At 41.5% G+C, this 23,559-nt stretch overlaps 1 protein-coding gene across 1 annotated transcript in view; it reads left to right on the top strand.

The window, feature by feature from the left end:
• The window catches only part of pth1r (parathyroid hormone 1 receptor), a 53,206-nt gene that overhangs the window by 8,787 nt on the left and 20,860 nt on the right, over nt 1-23,559 (top strand). The window contains exon 3 of the mRNA XM_076295721.1: nt 15,424-15,526. Coding sequence (XP_076151836.1) covers nt 15,424-15,526 — 103 coding nt within the window. The remainder of the gene's footprint in view (nt 1-15,423; nt 15,527-23,559) is intronic.

Here is a 23,559-nt window from a genome sequence, read left to right as displayed (position 1 = left end):
CAAGTCATTACATTCCCACTACCTCCTATCTATCTTTTCATCTCATTCTCTCTGTATGATCTCTGTATGGCGTGTGATTATGGTGAATGGCTATAGAGAGAAAAGGAAAGAGAAAGAGCTCAGGAGGCGATAAAGCAAGATAACAATATAGACAAGTACACACGGACATGAAAGACAAAGCCAGAGAGACCACCTGTGCAGCCTGGGGCGGTAGGGTGAATGAGATAAAGTTGACAGAAGTCCACTGCATATCCACTATAAAAAGCATCGGCTTATGGACTCTATTTGATTTCCTTTGGATTTGTTGAAACGTCACATTTGTGCTTTTCACAAGTTGAAGGTTCAATGGGATGTCTACACAGCCTGTTGGGAGCAAGGTTATCTCTCATAACGGTCATTTCTTAAAGAAGATCAGGGAGTTGTCAGAAGGCTTTAAGGGACCTCCACCTGCTTCAATTGAGCCTCAGTTTAGTTATAGGGATTTGGGAGTTATCTTTGTGCCATATGTGCTACTAAAATGTATGTATGTATGTAAAGTACTAGTATATATGTATGTATGTATGGACTGTATGTATGGATGTAGGACCGATGCCATATAGTAGGTCACATCTCTAATTCATTACATGATTGCCATGGTCAGTCAAATTAATCCTTAAATGTATTTATTTTCTGTATTATGTGTCTTTTTTGGCAAATGAGTAATACTCAAAATACAAGTGTAGTGAGATGCATATAAAGTCTACAAAATGAACAAATTATACTACTTCATAGATAGTGAAATGCAATTGATTCATATGTATCATGGACCTTATATAACTTTCACTTTTTAACATCACGGTTATCATCAGTACTGGTACATTATGACACCTCTGGTATGCATGTGACTATAATCTGATGACTGTAGATTCTTTATTGGTGTAATTGTTTACATGTGATAGAATTCATATCACAAGGTTTTTATTGGTGAATGGTGAATTATTCCTTGCTTGTTATTCCCTTGTAGAGAATTTCTGATTCAATTTAAATGGTTAGACTGATTCAGTGTGGTTTATGTGGTTTATGTTAAAGCTAAGATTCTGTCAGAGAATGTATGTTTTTTTTATATACCAAACGCTATTTGAACACTAGTAATTGGCCCGTTGCAACAGAACACAGAACTGCTGCTATTACTTCAGAAAAAAAACACCCCCGTGTCTTTGTAGTGGCTCTGTACGAAGGAGTACCAGTAGACAACTCTTTTTTTTTGTAATCTGTGTCTGCAGATAAGTCCTAGAAGCTAGTTGCCTTGTCTGCTCTCCTAAGTGTTGCCGATCAATCTTGTGGGCCACAAATTCCAAGAAGCCCTGCATTCCTTTAACTCCCAGCCTGACTAAATTGCGTTGACATGTGAAAGTTCTTGGCTATATAGCCTCCCTGTGCATGGACCTTGGGCTGCGTAATTCCTTCCCCCAATGTGTACATTTTAGGATCATAGTGTATCAGGGAAGCAGACTCACATCACTAAAAGATGTGTTCTGTTTTTCTTTAATCAAGCTTTGTAATTAAAAACAAAAAAATATGATAATTCCTGCCATAGGGTCCTCCTATCACTGTTATATGTTTGGCGACTGGTGATATAGCTTTGCGTTTGGGCTGGACTGAACTTTTGGCAGAGGTCTTATTGCAGTGAGCAGGGAGGATTTCTTAAAAGGACCTTTATTAGTTTCATTGCAAACCTCTAGGGCTTATGGGTTTGTAAGTATGCAGTTCACAGCTCAAGATTTTCCAGCGAGAGTAAGAAATCCTCTGTAGAGGCAAACTACTAGCCAATTCAAATCCAAATAACAGCAACAACAACTTTGCCGCCAAGCTAAAATGACTTTGCAACACTGAATTAACAACATGGACAGTCATTATAAACACACAAAACTGGTGTTGGTTTACTAAGTGGCAGATTTTCCTGAAACATTGAGATGGATTTGCCAAATACAAAGGACAATTTTACGCTAAACAAGGTGAGAATCTGAGAGAATCTTTTTTTTCTTTCTTCACTGATCTGGTTTCCTTTCCATAGTCCTGTGATAACGGTCCCCGGGCTGTGTGCTCTCTCTTCACACGCTCCTCAGTGGAAGCGGGAGAGTTCAGTGAGTGAGTCATTGACTGTGAACACCACCTCAGTGACGTTGTAGGAAAACACTGGGCCTCATTTATCCAGAGCTGCCTGAGCCTTCATGCCTGAACATTAATGTATGCAGGGTCCATGCACTGTAGACGCATGCTATCAACTGCTTAGCGTTCACATTCCTGCTCATGGTCGCCTATTGACATGGGCTCTGCTCTCACTACACCAGAGCCCTCAGACATCTCAAGAAAAGATAAACACCAGGCTTAAAGGACTTCGGTGGCATTTATGGTCTATCTGTAGAAAGCCCTATGTTGAAAGGCCATAGGCAGAACCCGCTATTTAAATGTAGGTGCTCTCAGGCAGGGTGTTAGAAGCCACTGTTTTGTATGAGGGCAGAACACGCTATTTAAATGTAAGTGCTCTCAGGCAGGGTGTTAGAAGCCACTGTTTTGTATGAGGGCAGAAGATGGCGGCATGTATTATTTATGCTGTCATGATATGACCGCTGATAGCTCACTTTTTGGGCAGATTCCAGTATGGGCAAAATACATAGTTTTTGTTTAGTCATGGAGCTTGTATTACCACTGGTCTCAGTATTGTTACAGCCTACTAAAATATTTGCAAGTTTGTGGTATCCATTTTCTTAGTGTTTACTAGTAGTAGTGATCAACAGGGAAACAGTTCGCATCAGCTTTTTACTAAACAGTCTGTCAGCATCAGATACATCAGTTTAGTGCATCACTAGCTTTTCTCTGTTTCTTATGAGTGGACTTTCAGGCAAGCATGCTTTTAAATTGCCATTATGTTTTCAGTTGATGCAATGGTGAATGATAAATGTGAAAAAATACGAATGTAACACCACTAATTATTTGGCATCAGTAATGGTCAGTGTTTTTATACATAACCATCTGTCTGGATAAAAAAATCCATGCAGGTCATTGCTGTTTAATGTACACTCACAGCCAGTGGTTTGACAAGCAGATGAGTTTACCATCAGTAACACGTAGAGGATGTCACTGCTGGCAGTAGCATTTAAGAGAAAGGTACAACAACATTTAAAATCACATGTATTATTACCTGATATTATTCGGAAGTTCAGAACCCTGTCACACACACACATGCACACACATACACATACACACCTGGTACAGCAGCCTAAGCTTTTCCATGTCAACTCAGCTATTATCATTAACTACATGGTAGCAACAGTGTACACTGTCCACTGTCTCACTTATTGTCAGATAATCTTAGCCAATCTTAGTTTACTTTGAATTAAACAGGGCCTGGCCGTCGAAAGCAGTGCACTGTTCCTCTCAAGCCTCAGTGAGCTTCAGTGCAGCCATTGGGCATCCTCCCCTGGACCTCCAAGAGTGTTCAGGGTTGGTTGGTTGAAGGTTGTTTCAGTAGCGTTTGTAAAGTCTCCATACTCGTCCTTATGGCGCTATAGATGATTATATTGGAACCGACTGATTTAGTGACTCTAGTAAGTTAACTTATGCAGCACATTTCACAGTCTGCTAACCTGATTTAATTTTTTATTAATAATGAAATAGTCCCAGACTGCTGACATCTGTCAGGCACTACTTTCCTTTTAGATTATGGAAAGCTTTGCTGACAATGTTTTGACAGCCCTGTATTTCCATTTGTCTGATAGAACGATTGGATAGTCAGAGAGTTGGTAGAATGCCTCATTTGAGAGTTGGTAGAATGCCGTCAGTTGATTTAAAAAGAGAATTATGGTATAATTGAAAAATAATTCTGAGAGAATTCGCTGATGTATTTGTATGAACCGTTATCCATCACTTTTTCCTGACACCAAGTAGCCTGCACAATATGTAGTATTGGCCAGATACCAGTAGGCTTCTTGTAGCCTTGAGCTACGGTACTTGTCGCACCCCTGCATGTGAACATTGAATGGGTTGCAAATTAAACTATGCTTACTTCCTCTGTCAGCCAGGGCACTTCCAGCCTGTGGATGTGAGGACTTCAGCCCCCAGCACCCCTGCCTCATTGTTAATGCACCCCACAGTACAGGCCTGGAAAAAAAAAAAACTCTGTCAGTTTTGCTATGATGGAAGCTATATCTGTGGAATTTCAATATGGTTACAGGAGGAATCAATCTGAAATGGTTCCACTTTGTGTTGGCTACCATCACTGCCTTCACTGAAGTTTAGCATCACAAAATTTGCGAAATTTGCAGTGGTGCATACATTTTGTAAATGTTGGAGGTAATCATGCAAACAGTGAAACTGAATGGAAATAGGGTTGTTTGTGAAAGCACATTGTGTTTTGACCATGAAAGTGAAATGGATGTTGTTCATCATGTAAAGGTCATGTTTTTTTCATAATTTAAACATGCAGGTGTCAACTCTTATAATACATGATGAATAATAGGTAAACATCTATTGTTGCCAAAGTTGACCTTTTGAATCTTTTGGGCTAGACTTGGTTAGAATCCTATGCATAATATTGTTTGTTTCAAAATGTAGCTAATAAAATCTCATTAAATCTCTGACTCCATCTGAGCATAATTTCCAATGTGTCAGAAGACAGTGTACCTTTTCCTTGGGCCGGATAAGTCAGACTCTATTTTTGCCCCATACAAATGCCATTGGGGAATTGCTTCATATGCAAATCAACCATGTAACTGATGGAGTGGAGAAATCGTCATGTTTCTTTAGATCAGCAGTGAACCATGGCCTGCATGTGCAAGTGGAATATGATGACATAAATCAACGAGGCCAACCTCTGTAATAGTGTGTAAGAAAGGAAAGATGGATCTCGGGCTTATTTTAAGCCCTTCTATATCTATTTGTGTGTTTGATTTTTTTTGTCTTGATCTATCACACCCTCTATAATATTCCGCGCATAATGATTTTCGCCTCTCCCGTAAAACCTCATTTTGAGGCTGCGAAGTGCGACTAGAGAGCCTGCAGAGGTCAAGACAAACTGCCAACTGATATTGGCAACTTGGTGTGCCAACTTGCTGATGCTGATTCTGAAGACACCTCATTTGGGGACACTTTTAGGCTCTTGGAAGGGTAAAAAACTGACCTAGTTAACAGCCACAACCCTGTTTGACCGTTTCATCAAGGTCCACTCACAATGGACCTTTTAATGAGCTAATCAGAGAGGCTAGGGCTTTAGAGGACAAGACACTTCTAGTAATTAAGCAACTCCTGATTATCTCCTTGTGGGCCGGCTGGCCTCGTCGTTTAAGCAGCCGTAATCAGCAGCATGTACACACAGATACCTCACATGGTGATGACGGTGCTGTGGTGAAAAACTAATGCTGAGCGTCCTGGAGTGTGGGGAGCCTCAGCTGATTGTTGACATTGTGACATTGCTTTTTTGTATGTTGACATTGTGAACTGGGAGTAGTTTAGGAGTGAGAGAAGTCATAAGTCGGCTTTGCACACTAGATTACACAGTCCCTACATGCTCTGGTACAAACCTCCCCACCGCTTACATTAACAATTACATGACATTCATTAAGCAGTTGGATCTAAAGTGACTTACAAGTGATGAACAGCATTAAAGTTATTACAGTAGGAGACCTCTTGTATAAGTGAGTAAAAACTCAAATATTTCTTTCAGGTTAACAACAAAAAATAACACAAGATAAGTACAGCAGTACAGCTGACCCAGTCTTTCATGGCTGCTTTACCCTACAGGGACATGTTATCATTCAGATGTGTGTTATAGGAATTCAAAAGGTGCCCCATCACTGCCTTTGTGGGTATAGCATAGGCAGTCTAAAGCTGGTCATTATTGTCTGCATTCTCAATTGCAAGTCAGAGTAACAGAATAATCGACTTGAAAATCGAATCAAAATGGTTGTTTTGATTTGTAGAGGAGAGCTCTCTCTTGAGAATGGGTGTACCTTCAGTTTATGATAGTAGATAGCATACAATATTTGAAGGGCAGAGGACCTTACATTTATCTAATCTTAAGTTTTAATTACCAATGGAGATTTCCAAACAAGTGCAACAGGGTAGGGGTGAGTCTGATTGTTATGGCACAACATTGCTGTGTCTATACTTGGGTACACATCCTAAAACCTAATGAAGTGGATGACTGTTGAAGCAGCAGTGCCACCAGATGTATTTGTTATTATTTTGAGTCCATGATTTGATATTCCCATGGGAAAGTAAGATAGCATTTTAAAAGGTCTCTGGTTTCTTTTACTAAATACCTAACCCCCTCCTATAAAAGAAAGCCGTAAATGGACTACTTAGCTGAATATGCCAAACGTGCCAGAAATATACCACTGTTACATTGGACAAGGTTGAGTAACTTGCTGTAAGCTTTATTGTGTGCCTGAGAGTTTTGACATTGATAGTGGGTGGAGATGAAGTCAGTCTCATAGCTGTGTTCGGGGGACACAATGCAGAATGCTGTCTCTGAACTGGCTATTTTAAGGAATCCACAGTTCATTGTCTTATTCAGAAGAAATGTAGGGGGAAAACACACTGGTCAAATTACAATTTAATGAGAAGGAAAAAGAAGACTGGCATGTAAAATGTTTTTTTTTTAACTCCTTAGCTACTACACATTAGTCTTGTCCTAATGTCCTTGAGCAGTACCTGGTTGACCAAATTAAGGTTTCATAGCACAGATATAAGAGATTTATCCTGTTGTAAGAAGCTGTGTCCCATCATTATATCAGAGGCTAGGACTGGCAAATACAAATGTGCAAACAGTGTAAGAGGACTATCTTTATTTTCTCTCTCTCTCTCTCTCTCTCTCTTTCTCTCTCTCTTTCTCTCTCTCTGTGCCTCTCTTATGTAAATGAATATGACAAGTAATTGAGCTCTCTTAAAAAGACGATTAATTGAAGGATTATGGGTGATACAGTAATATGGCTAATAGACACAACAGACATAAGTAGCCTATCACATTTAAGAATAATTAGTTATGATTGAGGTGGACTAATGCCGGGAACAGACATCCTGATTTTAAAGCCAGATTTTTAAAGGATGGAGTGTCTGTGGACATCATGGGAAATCCGACGGAGTCAATGGTAGTTGCAGTGTTAAGTTGTGGCAGGACTTGTTATGTGTGTTTGGGTGACAGACTTGAATTCTTTGTAATTCTTTCCATTGTTGATGCAAATCAGATTCAATCAAACATGTTTGAAGCCTGGTCTGTTCTATGGTCACCATGGTTGTAATTATGACATTAAACAGCCAACAGCTCAATTGTTATGTTGGTGCTCGTAACTAACTCCCAATCGTACCAGACTCTGTCTGTAGGTTTGGTCTACTAAATCTCGTTCTCAGCGAGTACAATTGAAAACAATCAGGAGTTCTGTTCCCAGCTGTAATGTCAAGACATTAATAGTATGTTTTTACCAGGAATAATTATGTTGGCCTATAAATGATGTCATAATCTGCTCAAAAGGATGAGAATTAACCCTTAAAGGTGTAGGTTTTTGAACATTCTAAGTTCCACAAAAATTGAAGGTTCTAAAATTCTATGTTGAATTCAATGAACCCAGATATTCTTTAGAACGTTCGTTTCCCGGTGTGACGGTACTCCTTTAGATGCTGTTTTATAAATTGTGTGTTGACAGTTGGCACAGACCTGATATTCACTGACTTTACCTTTACCTGCCTGGATGTCTTTGGCTTTGTGTGTCTGCAGGCTGTTCCTTGAGTACTGAGAGTAGTGTGTCCAGTCATCATTCATTTATGGTACTTGTCATGTGACATCTTAGAGGAGAGAGCTTTCAGGCATTTTCAGCCTCTTACTGGCATTGTGTTTGCAGAAATCCTCACAAACTCTGATGGAGCATCTTAAATATGTCATGAGTCCATTAGAGACTTACCTGAAGAAGTAGATGGTGAAGGGAAAAAGGCTAGTCTAACCCTGCACACCTATCTGCTTTTGTCAGTGATGACAGAGGTCAATAGTGCTGTCTGAAGGGTCCCTGGTAATTGCCTTGGAACTTGCACCAGGCAATGTTGCACACATAGTGCGCTGAGAATAGAGCTCCAAATGGCTGCTTGTGAAATCAATAGACAGAGTTAGGTTCTTGTTTTTTATGAGGGATCACAGGAACGGATTCATCCCGTAATGATACTATTGCAGTGAGTTGAGTTCAAGTGTAGGCCCTTTGCATCATCATATCTTATCTCTGATGTACAGTGTCTGCTTGGGATAACACGTGCTTATATTTGAGGATATTTTTATAGCAGTGGATTATTGCTAGTTTTCTCAGTCTCACATGAACAACAATAAACATTTCCCATGTGCCACTGAGTTAGATGATGATGATACAGGGCTGATGCTTTTAAGCCAACTTTTCTAGCTTCGAGCTCCATTACAATAACGCAAGCTGAGAGCTGAACATCTGCAACATCTCAAAATAGAAAGCTCTTAAGCAACACTTTCAAAATGTATATGTAATCCCCAGTGGGGCTCTAGATTATCACCCGGGCCTTAGAGGCTGACCTGCTTCATATTTTCCAAATGCATGTTAACATATCATGCGGGTATTTAAAACTGCCCCCCCCCCCCCAGGTCCATTAAGGTATTATGAAAGGATGGGTGTGGCCTTATGATTATATAATCATTAGCAGTTTTTAATCTCTCTCTGAAAATGAAAATGCTTCTTTGGCTCAGCTGTGGCGAGCAAGAAAAAGAGCGTACCTTCTATAGTCAAATCTTTATATAACATGAGAAATAAATGCTCTCTCCTCAATTAGAGGGAACAACACTGGGAGAGGCCACTTTTGGTCCCATGGCATGTGTGCTTACTAAGGCAACACACAATGTTTCCATACGAAACAAACTGCTGTTCTTTAGCCCTATCTGGCCTGGACAGGGTATAATTAGGAGCTGAATGCAGCTCTAAGTCAGAATGTGGTTTTGCAAGCATTTCCAAGGGACAACCAGTCTTGTGGTTTGTGGTTTTTATCATCAAATGCAAATTGCACAGTTGAAGAGGAGTGGCACTGACTCATAGAGTTTATAATATCCAGAAACCCAGTCCGCTAAAACATTCATGCGGTGTAATATGTCAGAAGTAACATATTCATGTTTTTTTCCCAGATTGTGGGCATGCCATTAAAAACAAGATTCAGTGGAACTATAATTTACAAGATCCCTTCATTTTTTGAAAAGGAGAAAAAAACAGAGGGAGCAAACCCCAGGGATAGCATGTTGAAAACAGGCCAACATCAAGGAAGGAAATGTTAGACCATGGTGCAAAAAGGGCAAATGACCAGTAAATAAAAGAATAAATAGCAGTATAATAAATACATTATACATTAATCGTCCTTCTGAAAATACAGTGGCCTTACAGTAAGAAATGCAAATTGTGTATTATTTATCGTCCTCGTGATTAAGTGTGATATGCAACGGAAAGTCTTACTCTGTGCGGTTAACCTAATGAAAATCTTCATTTACCATAATATATACGTGCAAGTCAAGGGCACTTTTCTCAACACTCTAAGCTTCCAATACAGAGGGACATTCAGAGGAAATCCAGTTCACGAAAGGATGTGACACTTCAATGTCTGAATATTTTTTCCCTGTAATAAAAGTGATTTAATGCGTGGTGGCTGTATCCCTGAATGACCCAACGGCCACAAGAGGCATGCAGAATTTGCTGAAAAGGAGTATAAACTTCTCTCAGTGTGTTCAAAGCTCCCGCATCTGAAATGTAAAGCTGACAGCACAAAACAAGGCTTGTAAGAACACTGGCAGACAAAAGAAACAGCCGGAGACTATACCTGCGGCACCTCTGAAATGTAATTATACCGTTGGAAACAGACAGGGCTAACTGCAGAGGACTTGACCAACTACTATTCTTTGCATTTTTGACACAGTCATTGAGGACTTGTGTCATGTTGTAAATGACTCACTAATCTTCAGCTTTCTGAATTCAAGTATAATCCGCTTGGAGTAGAGGGTTTTTTGTTGTTTATCTGCAGAGAGGAACTTAATACTTTAAACAACAGACACAGAGCCTGTAAATAATATCTCAGGAAATGGTGTGGTCCACCACAACTGTTCCAGAGTGGTCGTATTGTGCAGAGCACTGCAAGACGAGAACTGCTGATGGTGACCACAGTAAGGTGGTAATCCACTGTGAACCACATATCTGCTGTTTCTCTCTCACAGTGGGCAAAGCAGAGAAGAAACTGCCTCTGAAACAAAGCAGGTCCCGGATATTAGTGTACAAAAAATGCGCACTGTGATTTGGTTTGGTCAAGGAGGTCAGATTCTAAGGTCTTTTGTGAGTCAAGACAATTTCTCGTAATGATAACGGAAGAATTTGTCTGACTATGCTGATGGTGGAATTAGTTTTGATTGTCTGTTGAGGCATGTGTGTACTTTTACAAATCATGGTTTATTTATCTGACTCAAGTGCTCTTTCAAAAAAAGTTTCAAAAGGTATGTGTGAAACAGTGCTTGAGTTTAAACTGGGAAAGTACCAGATTCATATTTAATCTGAAGAGGCTGTGTACTGAATGTTTGGGTTAAGGATGTATTCTTCCCCTGCCGGTAAAAAATGGAGATCATCTATGAATATGACAATGAAAATCAGAGTGCTTCATGACAAAAGATGTTCGAAGGGTGGTTCCGGTGTTGCACAGTAATAAATAGTCATGGCCTCAAGCTTGGCTGTCGAGAGTAAAATGAGTTTGATACATTTTTAATTGAGGCCTACCTATTTACAGACAGAAAAGCAGAATAGTTCTGTAAGACCTGTATCAGTGGAAATGAAATCTGTACACCACCCTCTCACTGTTGGTCAAAAACAGCTAGTTCAATATTGGTTGAGGTATTTCCTCGAAAAGAGGGATTTCATGTCAATCCTCAAGACACTCCTCTTTAGGACAAGCAGAGACATAATATTCATTCAAGTTTGCCTAAATCAGCGATGGCCAAAAACTTGTACATATATTTATATTCTGTGTATTTTTCTCATTTTGCTCCTGGTCTCCTGCCAGACAGTTTCAACAAAAAAGACACTGTATTTTTAACGAAATGCCGTAAAGAAGAATATGCACACCGAACCCACTGGAAGCTGTGTTTACTCTGTGGTGGCTGGGACTTCAGCCAGTGGAGAAGGAATACATTTCTAAAATAATTGTGAGGTGCAGGCTAATTACCCATGATCCTCATCTTGGGACAGCTCAATCCCAAATTACACTTCATATCTAGATGGAAGGGGAGACTATCGTTTTACCTCACTAGCTGCCAGCCATGGAAGTCCTCTGCCATGGCGGAGATGATTCTGGACAGATGCCCCTGTTGTGGACAAGCGTGCGTCCTCACAGGCTGTGGCTTGTTTCTCAACCCAGGGCAGTGGAGCATTGTGCTCTGTCTTAATTTAATATTCATTAAATGCTCTAGGCATCCCTGGCACCTCTCCAAGATGATAAGAATCTGATGAGATTAAGTCCAGGTATTTCACGGAGCAGATGCAGACACAAGTCCTGCTTGTGCTCCATGGTAGCGCAGTGAGCAGGCCAGGCTCCACATGCTCTGCCTGTTCAGCAGTACCCCTCGCAGACACATCTTCTTCTGATCGCCATGCAGCTCCAAAGTTAGTGACATATATTTTGTGCCGCTTGAGACAAAGGGAACTGACCTTAGGGGTCATTTCCTGCCTCGGCCTTCTGAGGAGAAGCGTGGGCGGCTCTTTGAAGTCATTGGATGGTAACTGCAGGTGACAAAGCTCAGCTGAGAGATTAGGGCATTAATTCTCTCAGACGACTTGTTGTTTTGGAAGTGGAGATATTTCCCCCTGCCTGTTCCCTCACAGTGGGCGACTCAAAGTGAAGTGAAGACATTTCTCACACCCAGAGTGCCCTGGCGTACTCCGAGGGTTGACCGCAGAACCGCCAGGCTTTCACTTTCTCCAGTGAATGCTCTGACATAGTGTTATAAATTCAATTTTATTAAATGTAGAAATGTGAATAAATTCTGCAAATTATACAGTGCCATTGCTTCGAAATGTTCAATACATAACTGTTTTGCGTGTGTGTGTGTGTGTGTGTGTGTGTGTGTGTGTGTGTGTGTGTGTGTGTGTGTGTGTGTGTGTGTGTTTGTGTGTGTGTGTGTGTGTGTGTGTGTGTGTGTGTGTGTATGTGTGTGTAGTGTGAGAGAGAGAATGAAAGACAGAGTGGGAGTAAGTGGTGAGATGTTGTACAGGTTGTGCGCTCCTCTTGTAAATTGATATGCAGACTGTTACACTTGTCAGTAACGTGACAAGATTTATACTCTCTTTGGACTAGCTTTTGGAATATTCTATCTTGGTGTAGCCAACACAGCAAACCAGTTGTATCTGTCCCTGTTTGCTTGTGGTGAAATGTTGTTCCACCTGTGGTTCCTTACTCTGCGTAGCCATAAATGTCTTCCCTCTGTGCCTCCTTTCACGGCACAGAATGTGCTTCCTTATTTCAAACCTGAAAGCAGAGAAAATATTGAAGGATGAAGTATTATGGTTTCAGGTGCTGTGGTCCTTTGGCAGTTATATATTTGTAAGTTCAATATTATGCTTCAGAAATATACTGCCAGGAAGGAGACAAAGTGTCCAAGTCCTCTGACGTCAGGCCATGCTCTCCAGCACTAATTGGGCGCCAATTCACTTAGGGCTTTTTTGGTGATTGTCGGTGGACATGGTGTGGCTAAATCAACTCATGAATAGTGAAAGTGATGAAGGCACATGCGTTTCCTTCAGAAGCCCAGCAGGGTGAGGAAGAAGTCCAGACTCTGAAGGACAAGCAATGAGTCATCTAATTACTCATCTGTCGTTAGAAATCATTCGAGAGCACACACTGTTTGGTGAGGGAGATGAGCGCAATATCCAATAGTGAAAGAAGAAAAGGTTTTCATTATACCAGTTTTACCAGAATCTTCCTTCCTGGAAGAGAAAACCGCTTTGTTAAGTACAAGTAAATATACTCTTTTGATCCCGTGAGGGAAATTTGGTCTCTGCATTTATCCCAATCCGTGAATTAGTGAAACATACTCAGCACACAGTGAGGTGAAGCACACACTAATCCCGGCGCAGTAAGATGCCTGCAACAACAGCATCGCTCGGGGAGCAGTGAGGGGTTAGGTGCCTTGCTCAAGGGCACTTCAGTCGTGCCTACTGGTCGGGGTTCGAACTGGCAACCCTCCGGTTACAAGTCCGAAGCGCTAACCAGTAGGCCATGGCTGCCCCTGCCTGGGTGTCCTGCCTGCATAATGGTCCCACAGCGCACAGTGTTGCCATAGAATGACTGACCTAAGGCCAGACATGGTTTCCCACTCTGCTGCGCGACACCACAGAGTCCTCCCGGGTAGCACTTAGCTCGGAGGCGTAAGTGTGTTTGACAACTCGTTGACATTCGCTTGACATCACACCTCTGCTGAACTGTGATGCCACTATCTGGAATGAAGTCAGGTCGACTTGTTGTGGACACCACTGTGGTCAGCCTTTGAAGCATGCAGGGCCAAAATGGCTTTGAGACTTTTTTTATAATCCCGGGATTAGCTTGGTATCACAACAGTATGGTGGGAGGGTTAAACACAGTCAGGCAAGAGTGGCATTTTTTCTTTTACTTAGTGCTTCAGCTGTTGAACATAAGCACACCAATTTGAGTTTTCTTACCCTCATGATGTAATGCTCTCAGAGTTGTAGATAGTATTTGTCTTCCATCTTATCATCCAAGGTGACATGAAACACTCATGACATCACCGGTGTCACTGGTATGTCTTCATGTTGAAACAGCTGGGGCCTCCACATCTAGTCGTCATAGGAACTGTGTTTATGTGTATTTATGATGCGTATTTGCAGACAATAGAACGTTATCTGTCATGTAGAAAGATATCAGAGCAGTTTTGTGTACTCTGTAAGGACGGAGCCAATGCATGGTTATGCGACTAATGAAAGGCTTATCTTGTTCCTATCTTTCCTCTGTATCTTGGACGCTGTCCGACAGCAAATAACTTGTGACTGTCGTTGTGAACTATTTTTCCTTTTTCCGTGACTGATACAGGTTGATATTCCTGGGGCTGATGCAAAAACTGACCATTTAATGTTTATCAGCACAGCGCTCCCCTTTTAAAAACGGTGGAAATTATGAATTATAAATTCCGCTATGAAACTCTGTTCTCATTATCATATACAAACACAGCCCTGCACAGTCCAGTGGAGAGTCACTCGGCCGTTCAAGCAGTAAAATAAAAGGGAGGCTATTCATTGCGTTCATTTTGGTGTGGTGGAGCAAAATATCCTATTTACATTTCATCAAACAGACATGTGACCTGTATGAGTAGAACTTGATACTTGTTGCTGATAGATCCATGGAATGGCTGCTAGTGTTCAGTTGCAAAATATTGATTTTTAACAGGCTGTCTGAGGGATAAAGACAGTGCCAGAGTAGAGGCAAGGTGAAGGCTGTGGCATCTCATTTGATGCCATGTCCAGTTGACATTTGAAATTGCTACACACTTGACAAGTTGGATGCAGGTGGTCTGTTCCCCTGAGGCTGTCCACAATAAGATGAGTTAACATCACAGGGAGATAGCTTTGTTTCCTCCTATCACTCAGGACAAAAAAACTGCTATTTACCTTCAGGCAAGCATGACATACACGTCCACAATGGAGTTAGGATATGGCGAAACTTCGCCACTGCTGTCAAAGCGAATGCTTATTAGTCTTGTGAAATGGCTTATTTCCCCTCTTGTTTTTTGGACTCAGGTCAGATGAATCAGTGTTGAATGAATCTTGCCTGCTGAGTTTCTCAGATCACAGAAACCCCAACTGTGACTATCAACAAAGACTGCAAGTGATACTGTTTGCCCAAGAGTCCACACAGTCCTTAAAGTCCGAATTTATATTCCTTCTGACAGGAATATAAATTTGTTACCAACTTAACAGTTTACATAAATCATTCCGACTGGAAAGAGCATGGTTTCCGTTAGGCAGCTCAAGTCATTTCACAGGTTATTTTCTTCGAGAGCTGTGGGAATGAATAAAGGATTTCAAATGACTGTCTTGACTGTCTTGCAAAGGCAATGGGTTTGAAGCAATGTGATTCTGGGAAATGCATTTCTCCCAATTTATCAAGTGTTTTTAAATTACTCTCAAAAGATAGGCAATTGGTTTGAAGCAAGGTGTTTTTCATTTGATTAAACAAGTGCATCCTTCGACAACAGGCATGTTTGTCAATAGCAATTTGGTGCCATTGCATCAGTGTTGAAGCCATCATTGATTGACACCACCATGTTTTCGATGACTGATGCAATGACTGAACTGCAATAGAGAATAGCTGCCTCAAATTAGTCTGACATTTTTTTCTGTCCCTATGCAGGTGGATGCTGATGATGTCCTTACCAAGGAGGAGCAGATCTATCTATTGTTCAACGCTAAGAGAAAATGTGAACGAGCCATCAAGTCAAAACACAAGATTGCTGGTCAGTCCTGAAGTCAATATTAAAGCACTTGCATGTGGTGCCTTTCTACCAATGTGTGGGTAGAAAAAGATGTTTGCTTATCCTCTCCTGTTTTAGACACTGCTTTACACTAATGCATTCATCTTTTTTTCATGAATTTACGTTGGCAATAAGTCATTATCCTTCACGACTCACAGCTAAACCTATTGTCTGACTGTGTCCTCATGATACAAGGCAGACACATGTCTACGTGACACACTTAAGAATACAAACATGCAAATATCATTACGCAAGACGACAGGCCATTCAAGCTACACGTAGGATTCAGCTCCTGAAGTCTTATCACTTCTCATTGTACCTAGATGTACCGCAGAGCGGTACAAAATATGACCGCCGCCCAGTCCAGCACATTTTTTCCAGAAAAATAAGTCACACTTGTCATCTTGTGTTCATTTCCTACTTTGTTCCTTTTTTGTGGTGTGTGCATTGAGTGTGTGCAGAGTGTGTGGTAGTTTTTGTGTATATGTGTTTTGTGTGTGTTTTTTTGTATGTGAGTGTGTGTGTGTGTGTGCATGTGTTGTAGGTGTGTTTGTATTTGTGGGTGCATGTGTGTCTGTGTGTATGTGTGTTTATGTGTTTGTGTGCGTGTTTGTGCGTGTCGTGTGTGTGCATGTATTTGTGTGTGCATGTGTAGTGTGTTTGTGTGTGTGTGTGTGTATGTGTGTGTGTGTGTGTGCGTGCATGTGTGTGTGTCTTTATGTATGTGTACATAAATAAAGCAAATCAGGGAACCACCTACTCTTTGCGATAAGTGCCATGGGATCTTTAACAACCATGGTGAGTCAGGACCTCAATTTAACATTCATGAAACATCTCCTGCAGTACAGTGTCCCTGTCACTCTAATAGGACATTGGGATTGATATTTGTTTGGTGGCTTTTGGCCACAGGGAAGAGTGCCACCATCTGGCCAGCCACCAACACCGCTTCCAGCAGAAACCTACTCTTCCAAGGAGGTTTCTTATCCAAGTACTAACTAAGCCTGCTTAGCTTCAGTAATTCAGCAAAGTTAGGGTATCTGCTGGTCTGGCTGCTGGCTAAAAACAAAAGGTGAAAGGCATATAGGATTACTGTCTCACTGAATTGCATTATGCACACGCAATTCTCACTGGTATCTGCTAGACAAGTACCAAAACATGACTAGTTCATAGATTTCACAAGTAAAATACATTTTATACAACCCCACCCCCATCTTGCCTGTTCAGAATTCTGAGAAATTCTTGAATTGTGTGCATGTGTGCGTGTACGTGTTTATGTTTGTGTGTGTGTGTGTGTGTGTGTGTGTGTGTGTGTGTGTGTGTGTGTGTGCGTGCATGTGCTTGTGGGTGTGCCTGTGTATGTGCATGTGCATGCATGCGTACATATGTCTACTGTGAATGTATGTGTGTCTGTGTGAATATCTGTTTATGCACATGTGTGCATTTCGAATGGGTTAACATGACCCCTGGAGGCAAACATACGCAAAAAATTGATCATCCTAGGCCCTACGGTTCTTAAGATATTCACAGAAAACTCTGTTGGTGTACGGTTACTAAATGTACACATAAATTAATTTATTTTATGGCCCCCCATGAATGTAAGTCCACGAAACTTGCATGCATTCGGAGGGTGTCATAATGATCCTACACATTCAATTTTGTGCAGTTTTGACCATGTCAGCCAGAGATATTGTGATTACAACACCTAATTTTTTGCTTTTTAATTTTTAACTAGGTAGCGCTATACATGAAATAAGTGGTAATGGGATGGGTTGACATGGCCCCTTAAGACTAGGGTTGGATATCGTTTGGGTTTTATCCGATACCGGTGCTAAATTGATACTTTTAAAGTATCAATTTATACATCCAGTGTTTATGTTAGCTAACTGTATCTGGATGTGTTGCTATCAGAGCAAGATGTTAGAGATGGCGCATGACATGCAGTGATGCCTCGTGTAAAAAAAAAAAAAATTTAAGCACCGAAATCCACGTTGTTATCTGATGCAGTTACTACCATTTGCATCATATTAGAACCGTATTTCGGTGCCCAACCCTATTTAAGACCAACATACAAAAAAAGGTGGTCCTCCTAGGCCCTACGGTTCTTGAGATATTCACAGAAAACTGTGTCTGCTCTACCCTCCTTTCGGCGGGTCCAGTCCAGCGGGGGGGCTACAGATCAAAATGAAAAACAATGGTTCCATGCTATCCATGTGGGGCTACATGCCCACCAAGATTCGTGTACCCCGGTCTTTCAGTGTCCCGGGAATCCTTGACGGAAAATTGGCCATGCTAAAAAAGAAAAAAAAAAAAAAATCTGACTAAACCTATATGACCGCCACTTCGCTGCGCGGCGGTCATAATAACACAGGTGGTCCCAAAGCAATATGTAGGCTGGGAGCAGAGGTGACACACTCTGACACGTCTCATAGACTTCAGCCGGGGATAAACTGACATTGATTGAGGTGGAGGAATCTCGGCCATGGAAGATTGATTTGTTGCTTTGGTCTGGTGCTCATGTCTCTCCGGGGAAGACAAGAGGTTGGAGACACTAAAGGATGTCATGTTTGCTTCGTTATTTTATTATCAGATCAGGGTCAGAATCAGGAATGATGTGTTGGCTCTTTGCCAGTGTAAACATATATACACATACAGTACACACACACAGGCACACACTCATGCACACTCACAATGTTCCCTTAAATCGAATGGCTGTATCACAGATGAACCCACTCAACTATTCTTACAGACATCTGCACAGAGAAGAGCGAGAGAGAGAGAGAAGTCAAGTCAGATTTATTTTTAAAGCGCATTTAACATGCACATAGTGCAATCCAAAGCGCTCCACAAACAAGACACATAACAACAAGACAAAAGATGCCGGATGGAGCGGCGTAGTCGCCAGCGTACCCATGACATCAAGACAAGACAAATACATTTAAAAAAATAACAAATACAAAAAATGCCGGACGGAGCGGCGTAGTCGCCAGCGTACCCGTGACACCAAGACATACAAGACAGACAACAAAACAAATAAACAAATTAAAAAAAGAAAATATATTTTAAAAGGGGAAAAAGTGATGTTAAAATTAGTCCAATTTCCAAACCAGCTGAAAATGTCCAAGGGCAATGATGATCCGTGAAAACCGTGCACAGAGCTGTGTCTTCACGACCGAAGCAATGCCAACAAAGTTCTTTAGCAACTGACCAACCCGGTGAATTCACTGGCAGTCTGGAGATAACGTTAACGTTAGAAGCTAGGCCTGTTAGACTGCAGTCTGGAGATGATGGAAGCACAGTCCAAAGTACTGAGCGATCGTGTAGATCCGCAATTCGGTGGACTTAACAGCGACCGTTTGTTGCTCTGTGAGAATGCAGCTCTTAACCGTTAACGTTAGTCTGCAGTTGGCAAGGCAGCTCGCAGGTCAGCAACAGCTCGGCGGCCACGGTAGATCTTTCGCAGAGTAGAGCCTAGGTCCGACTGTACCCGGAGGGATCCCCTCAACCAGACAGTGAAGTGCAGTGTTCACGGATGGATAGAAGGATGTCAGAGGCCCAGTTAGTCTGCAGTTGGCAAGGCAGCTCGCAGGTCAGCAACAGCTCGGCGGCCACGGCAGATCTTTCGCAGACTAGCCTAGGTCCAGCTGTCCCGAGAGCAAAAAAAAAAATGTAACTTACTATGTACCATGTTGTTTTTGTATTGTATTTCATATTTTGGATAAATAATGTGCAGTTGCACATTGAGATTAAGCTGTTATATTTAATGTTTGATTCTAAATTTTGTTCTCAAACAATTATATTTAAACACATAGTTAAGGTCCATCTGGCCGTGTAAGAATTGGGGGCCTTTTTAAGGTTATTCTGTTTCCCTCCACTGCAGACATTTTTTCACCCACAGTTGTTTCAAATTGTTTTGAAACCCCATGTTTTGTGGGTTATTGTACAGTCTTGACTCTGTTATTATTTTCTCTTTAACTTTGGTTTATTCCATTCCAATTAAATTGAACCGATTCCTCGCTCATCTGACGGAAAACGTTGACAGCTCTAAAACAAACCATTAGTGCTGTTTGTTTCAGAAACCAGAGGGTACCAAGGAAATGCAAGGAAATACAAACTTGATTACTGCCTCTCACACACAAGTTGTCCTCAATACCCTTCCTTTCCCACATCTTCCACTTCCCAAACTCCTCTTCTCTGACGCAAAGTCTGTATGTTGGAGAGCTCAGCGCAAATAGTGCACAAAAAAAAACTCGCTGTGCCTTTTCATTTTACACTGATTGTGCTTTACATGCTCAATCAATGCTGTATCATTCAGTCGTGACAGCATATGAATGTAATCTGTCTTGAAACGTGACACTAAGTCTGGTATGAAAAGGAGCCAAACCTTTTAAATAAAGTATCATCAAACAGAGAGACAATAGAGACCAATTAATTCTACATTCTGATCTCTCACAATTTTAGTCGGCATTCACATGTACAGTATGGAAGTGGATAAAGTGAAAAAGTGATGGCAAGACATAAATAGACTTGCATTTAACATGGCCCAGATAAGCCAAACTGGTGCTTAGAATACACTGTTTGTCCACTGTTTGTGATGTTATTTTACACATCTAAGACTCATTTTGATGCTACACTAACTTACTATAAAGAGATTGGAGTCTCTGGTACTGCCATTGCACACCCAACCACCTGGTATCGGGCAGTTCCGCGCAAAACTGTTACATCCATAACACCAACACAATGCCATGGTATTTAGTTGCTGTTATGGACGTGACGGTTTTGCGTGGAATTGCCCTATTACAATATGTTAATTTGTTGATGTGGGTGGGAACATGACCCATTTTGTCTTTTTTAGATGAATTGGGTCCCCAGTATATAAAATATTGACGCAAAGGGAAATTCCACATTGTGTTCCCTTAAAAGGCAGAGATCTTTGACTGCACACCAGTGCTTGTTGCTCTCCTCCTCCCATCATCATCATTTTACTCCAGACTCCTACCTCAATACCTTCACACAAATGTGCATGCAAAAGTCAGAAAAGCGCAACCTGCCGTGTTATGCTTCTGCAGCAGGCAGAGTGTGCTTTTATTCGTGTGTGGTCGGTTTGTGCATACCTTGTTCTGTCTTTAGGCTCACAACGACATTGAGTCTAAAACGGGCGCTAACGTATTAGCACATCTGCTCCTTGGTGCGGTGCACATCAAGCAACGCCATGCGCTACATCAAGCCATATTGATTTGAATGGTGGTGGACACTAATGCTGGGCAGAGCTGCCCCTCACACATTAGGTTCTTTTAAGATGGCAGTCCAGAGGCCTTGTCTGAGCACAGTCACCACTAATGCCTCCTGACATGACTTACGTGTCGTGTCAGAGACAGGCACTCTGCTTTTCCAGGTATCTGAGCTTGCTTTTCCAGAGAGTGGCCATCGTTTTTTTTTTTTGCCCTCTCTGGTCAAAGCTGGGTTATTTCAAGTCAAGGGTGGAAAAATCTCTAAATAAAAGCTGCTAACCCGTATGGAGCCTCATGCGAAGGGAAGTCAGAACATGTGTACACCTCTGCGTCGCCACACAGCATTTATTCATCAGCAGTTTGTTTGAAGGGGAGCTTCTGATTTTCAAGACGTTTTAATCACTTCACCACCTTACTTTTTTCCTATGCCACACTTCACTGACAAAAGTAATCAAGCTGTTAAAGTCAGGAACAGCCTCCAAGAAGAGAGAGCACGCCAGCACATGTGTTATTAGCAAACAGTAAAATAAATATTTCCCATGGCCATGCAGTATCGTATTTAAGCTCGCTAAACCCAATGTCAGTCATTCCTCTGTGACCTTATTGGTGCTGGTTAAAATGCATCCATTTGGAATTGAAGAAATGCTTTGTTTTGTGCATAGCCAGATTCATTACTAAAACATAGCATTGGTGGTATTGAAGTGGTACTGAATAGGATGCTGTGCAGATGTTGAAATCTGAATATCAGAATAGCCCTGTTCTGTCCCTCTGACCATCTCATGGGGACCACTTTGAATCCACAACGCACACTATGTACAGCCACTGTGCTGTGGAAACCATGCAATGATACCAGCATTTGCTCATTTATTGAGCAATGTGTACACGTCACACTGCACAATGTGGCCGAAATCAGTTGAGTCATTAGTAGCGTTTCATTTAACATCTAGATAAACATGACAGAGGTCGACAGTTGTGTACGAGTTTTAGAAGTTTCATGGAAACGGCGCCACTGTAAATGAATTCATGTACTGAGACTGTCCTTGTCTGTGCGCTGACCATCTGGTGCTTGCATTTAGCAGGGTGTTACATGGTATAAAAGTAGCAAAATGTTTTGCCCAGTTTGATGAGTTAGCATTAACTTGCACAAGTCGATATTAATGCATTGCATTGTGCATTGCGTATCTTAAAAAAATGAGTCCATAGTCTTAAATTGGCATCAAATTAATTTGCTCATCAACTGGATGAAGGAACACCAAGTGATTGAAACCAACCTGTTGGTTCAGTAATACCAACCTGAGATGAATGTTCACTTTTTACCAAAAGGGAAGCTTTTTTTGAAAATAACACAATTTCTTCATCTTTATAGCAGAGATGACTACGGATCATTTTAGGAAAAAATTAAACAGTTGTGTCCACATCAACACCATTAATCTTTGTCTTGCTGTTCACTTCATTTCCTCTTGTATATCACTCTGTGGATTTGATTTTGTGTTCAGGCAGATTACTTTTCTTGCACATGTTGATAATGCATAGACAGGATTTTTCCATTCCTTAAAACATGAAACTTGTGATTTAACAGTGGATAACCATGTGTTCATAGTGTGTGTAACCAATATTGTTTAATATATGGATTGAATTGTTGGATTTGACTTCGGTAAGCTCCAACATACAGTATAATGATGGACATGCAACTCTTACTGTGTTGATTAGCTGTGTATGCTATAAAGGCCTGGACTGTTGCAGTATGTTTCACAAATAACATCATCTAAGGTACTATTCCTCATGAACATCATTTCATATCACTCTTTACTAGGGTATTGTCATGCATACGGTAACTGCCTTTGCAGGGTTCCTATACAAAAACTACTTTAAGTAGAGGACCACACATCTTTCCACCAATTAAATACTGTTGTTCTTTTTGGAAAATGCATTTTTGGCAGCAGAAGATAAAGCACAGTGTAGTGACCGACATCAACTGCTCTGATACCATAGGGTGCATTGCCTCAGCTGCTCCTAGTGGAGACTGTTAATTAGGCCATGAAAGAATTATGAGTTGGGATGACGGGGTGGAGAGGTCGCTCCAGAGCGGAGGCAGTGCAGGAGAGGTGCGGCGCGGTCAGGTGGGGACGTGCCGATGGTCAGGTGGGGACGTGCCGATGGTCAGGTGGGGACGTGCCGATGGTCAGTTGGCTGCTGGAGTAGAGCAAAGGGAAGCACTTATATCCTGGGTGGGCAGGGAAGGACAGGCAGCAGATTAGGCAGTTAGAGCACTGCTTCTCTGAAGCATGCTCTCAGGTTGATGGAGGCTATTTGGAGGGGAAAACACACAGTCTTTACCTGAGTCAGTGCCTCCAAGCTGGTCTGTGTGTGTGTGTGTGGGGGGGGGGGCATCACATCCAAGCCCCATGAGACCCGATGGCACCGGGCTTTTATCTAGTGGCTGTTTTCTGACCCCCTTTTGGAAGGGTGCACACGTCTGCCCGATCACGGCATATGTTGAGGAACATAAGGGAGGCTTTTCCTCCACTATAAAAGTGGGGGATCAGAGGAACCACAAACTGAGCTCTCACAGATGGGCGCTGAGCTTTTAGTGGAGAGCCGACCACCAGCCATTTTGTCCACTTAAATACTCTCTGAAATGAATTGTGAGAGATTTTCTGATGTTTAACATTTAGGAACACAGTGAACATTATTTTTCAGATAACCCTAGAATAGCCTTAAAAGTTATAATTTTAATATTCTATTTTCTTGACTTTCTTGAGTTTGTAGCTTGAGGGAAATGACTCT

This window comes from Alosa pseudoharengus, unplaced genomic scaffold (assembly GCF_046254945.1).
Source record: "Alosa pseudoharengus isolate Yale_2024_CS ecotype anadromous, Long Island Sound unplaced genomic scaffold, YU_APseudo_1.1 YU_APseudo_1.1_scf_2, whole genome shotgun sequence".
Taxonomy (NCBI): domain Eukaryota; kingdom Metazoa; phylum Chordata; class Actinopteri; order Clupeiformes; family Clupeidae; genus Alosa; species Alosa pseudoharengus.
The sequence above is the reverse complement of the archived record's forward strand: the minus strand, read 5'-3'. Positions and strand labels throughout refer to the sequence as shown.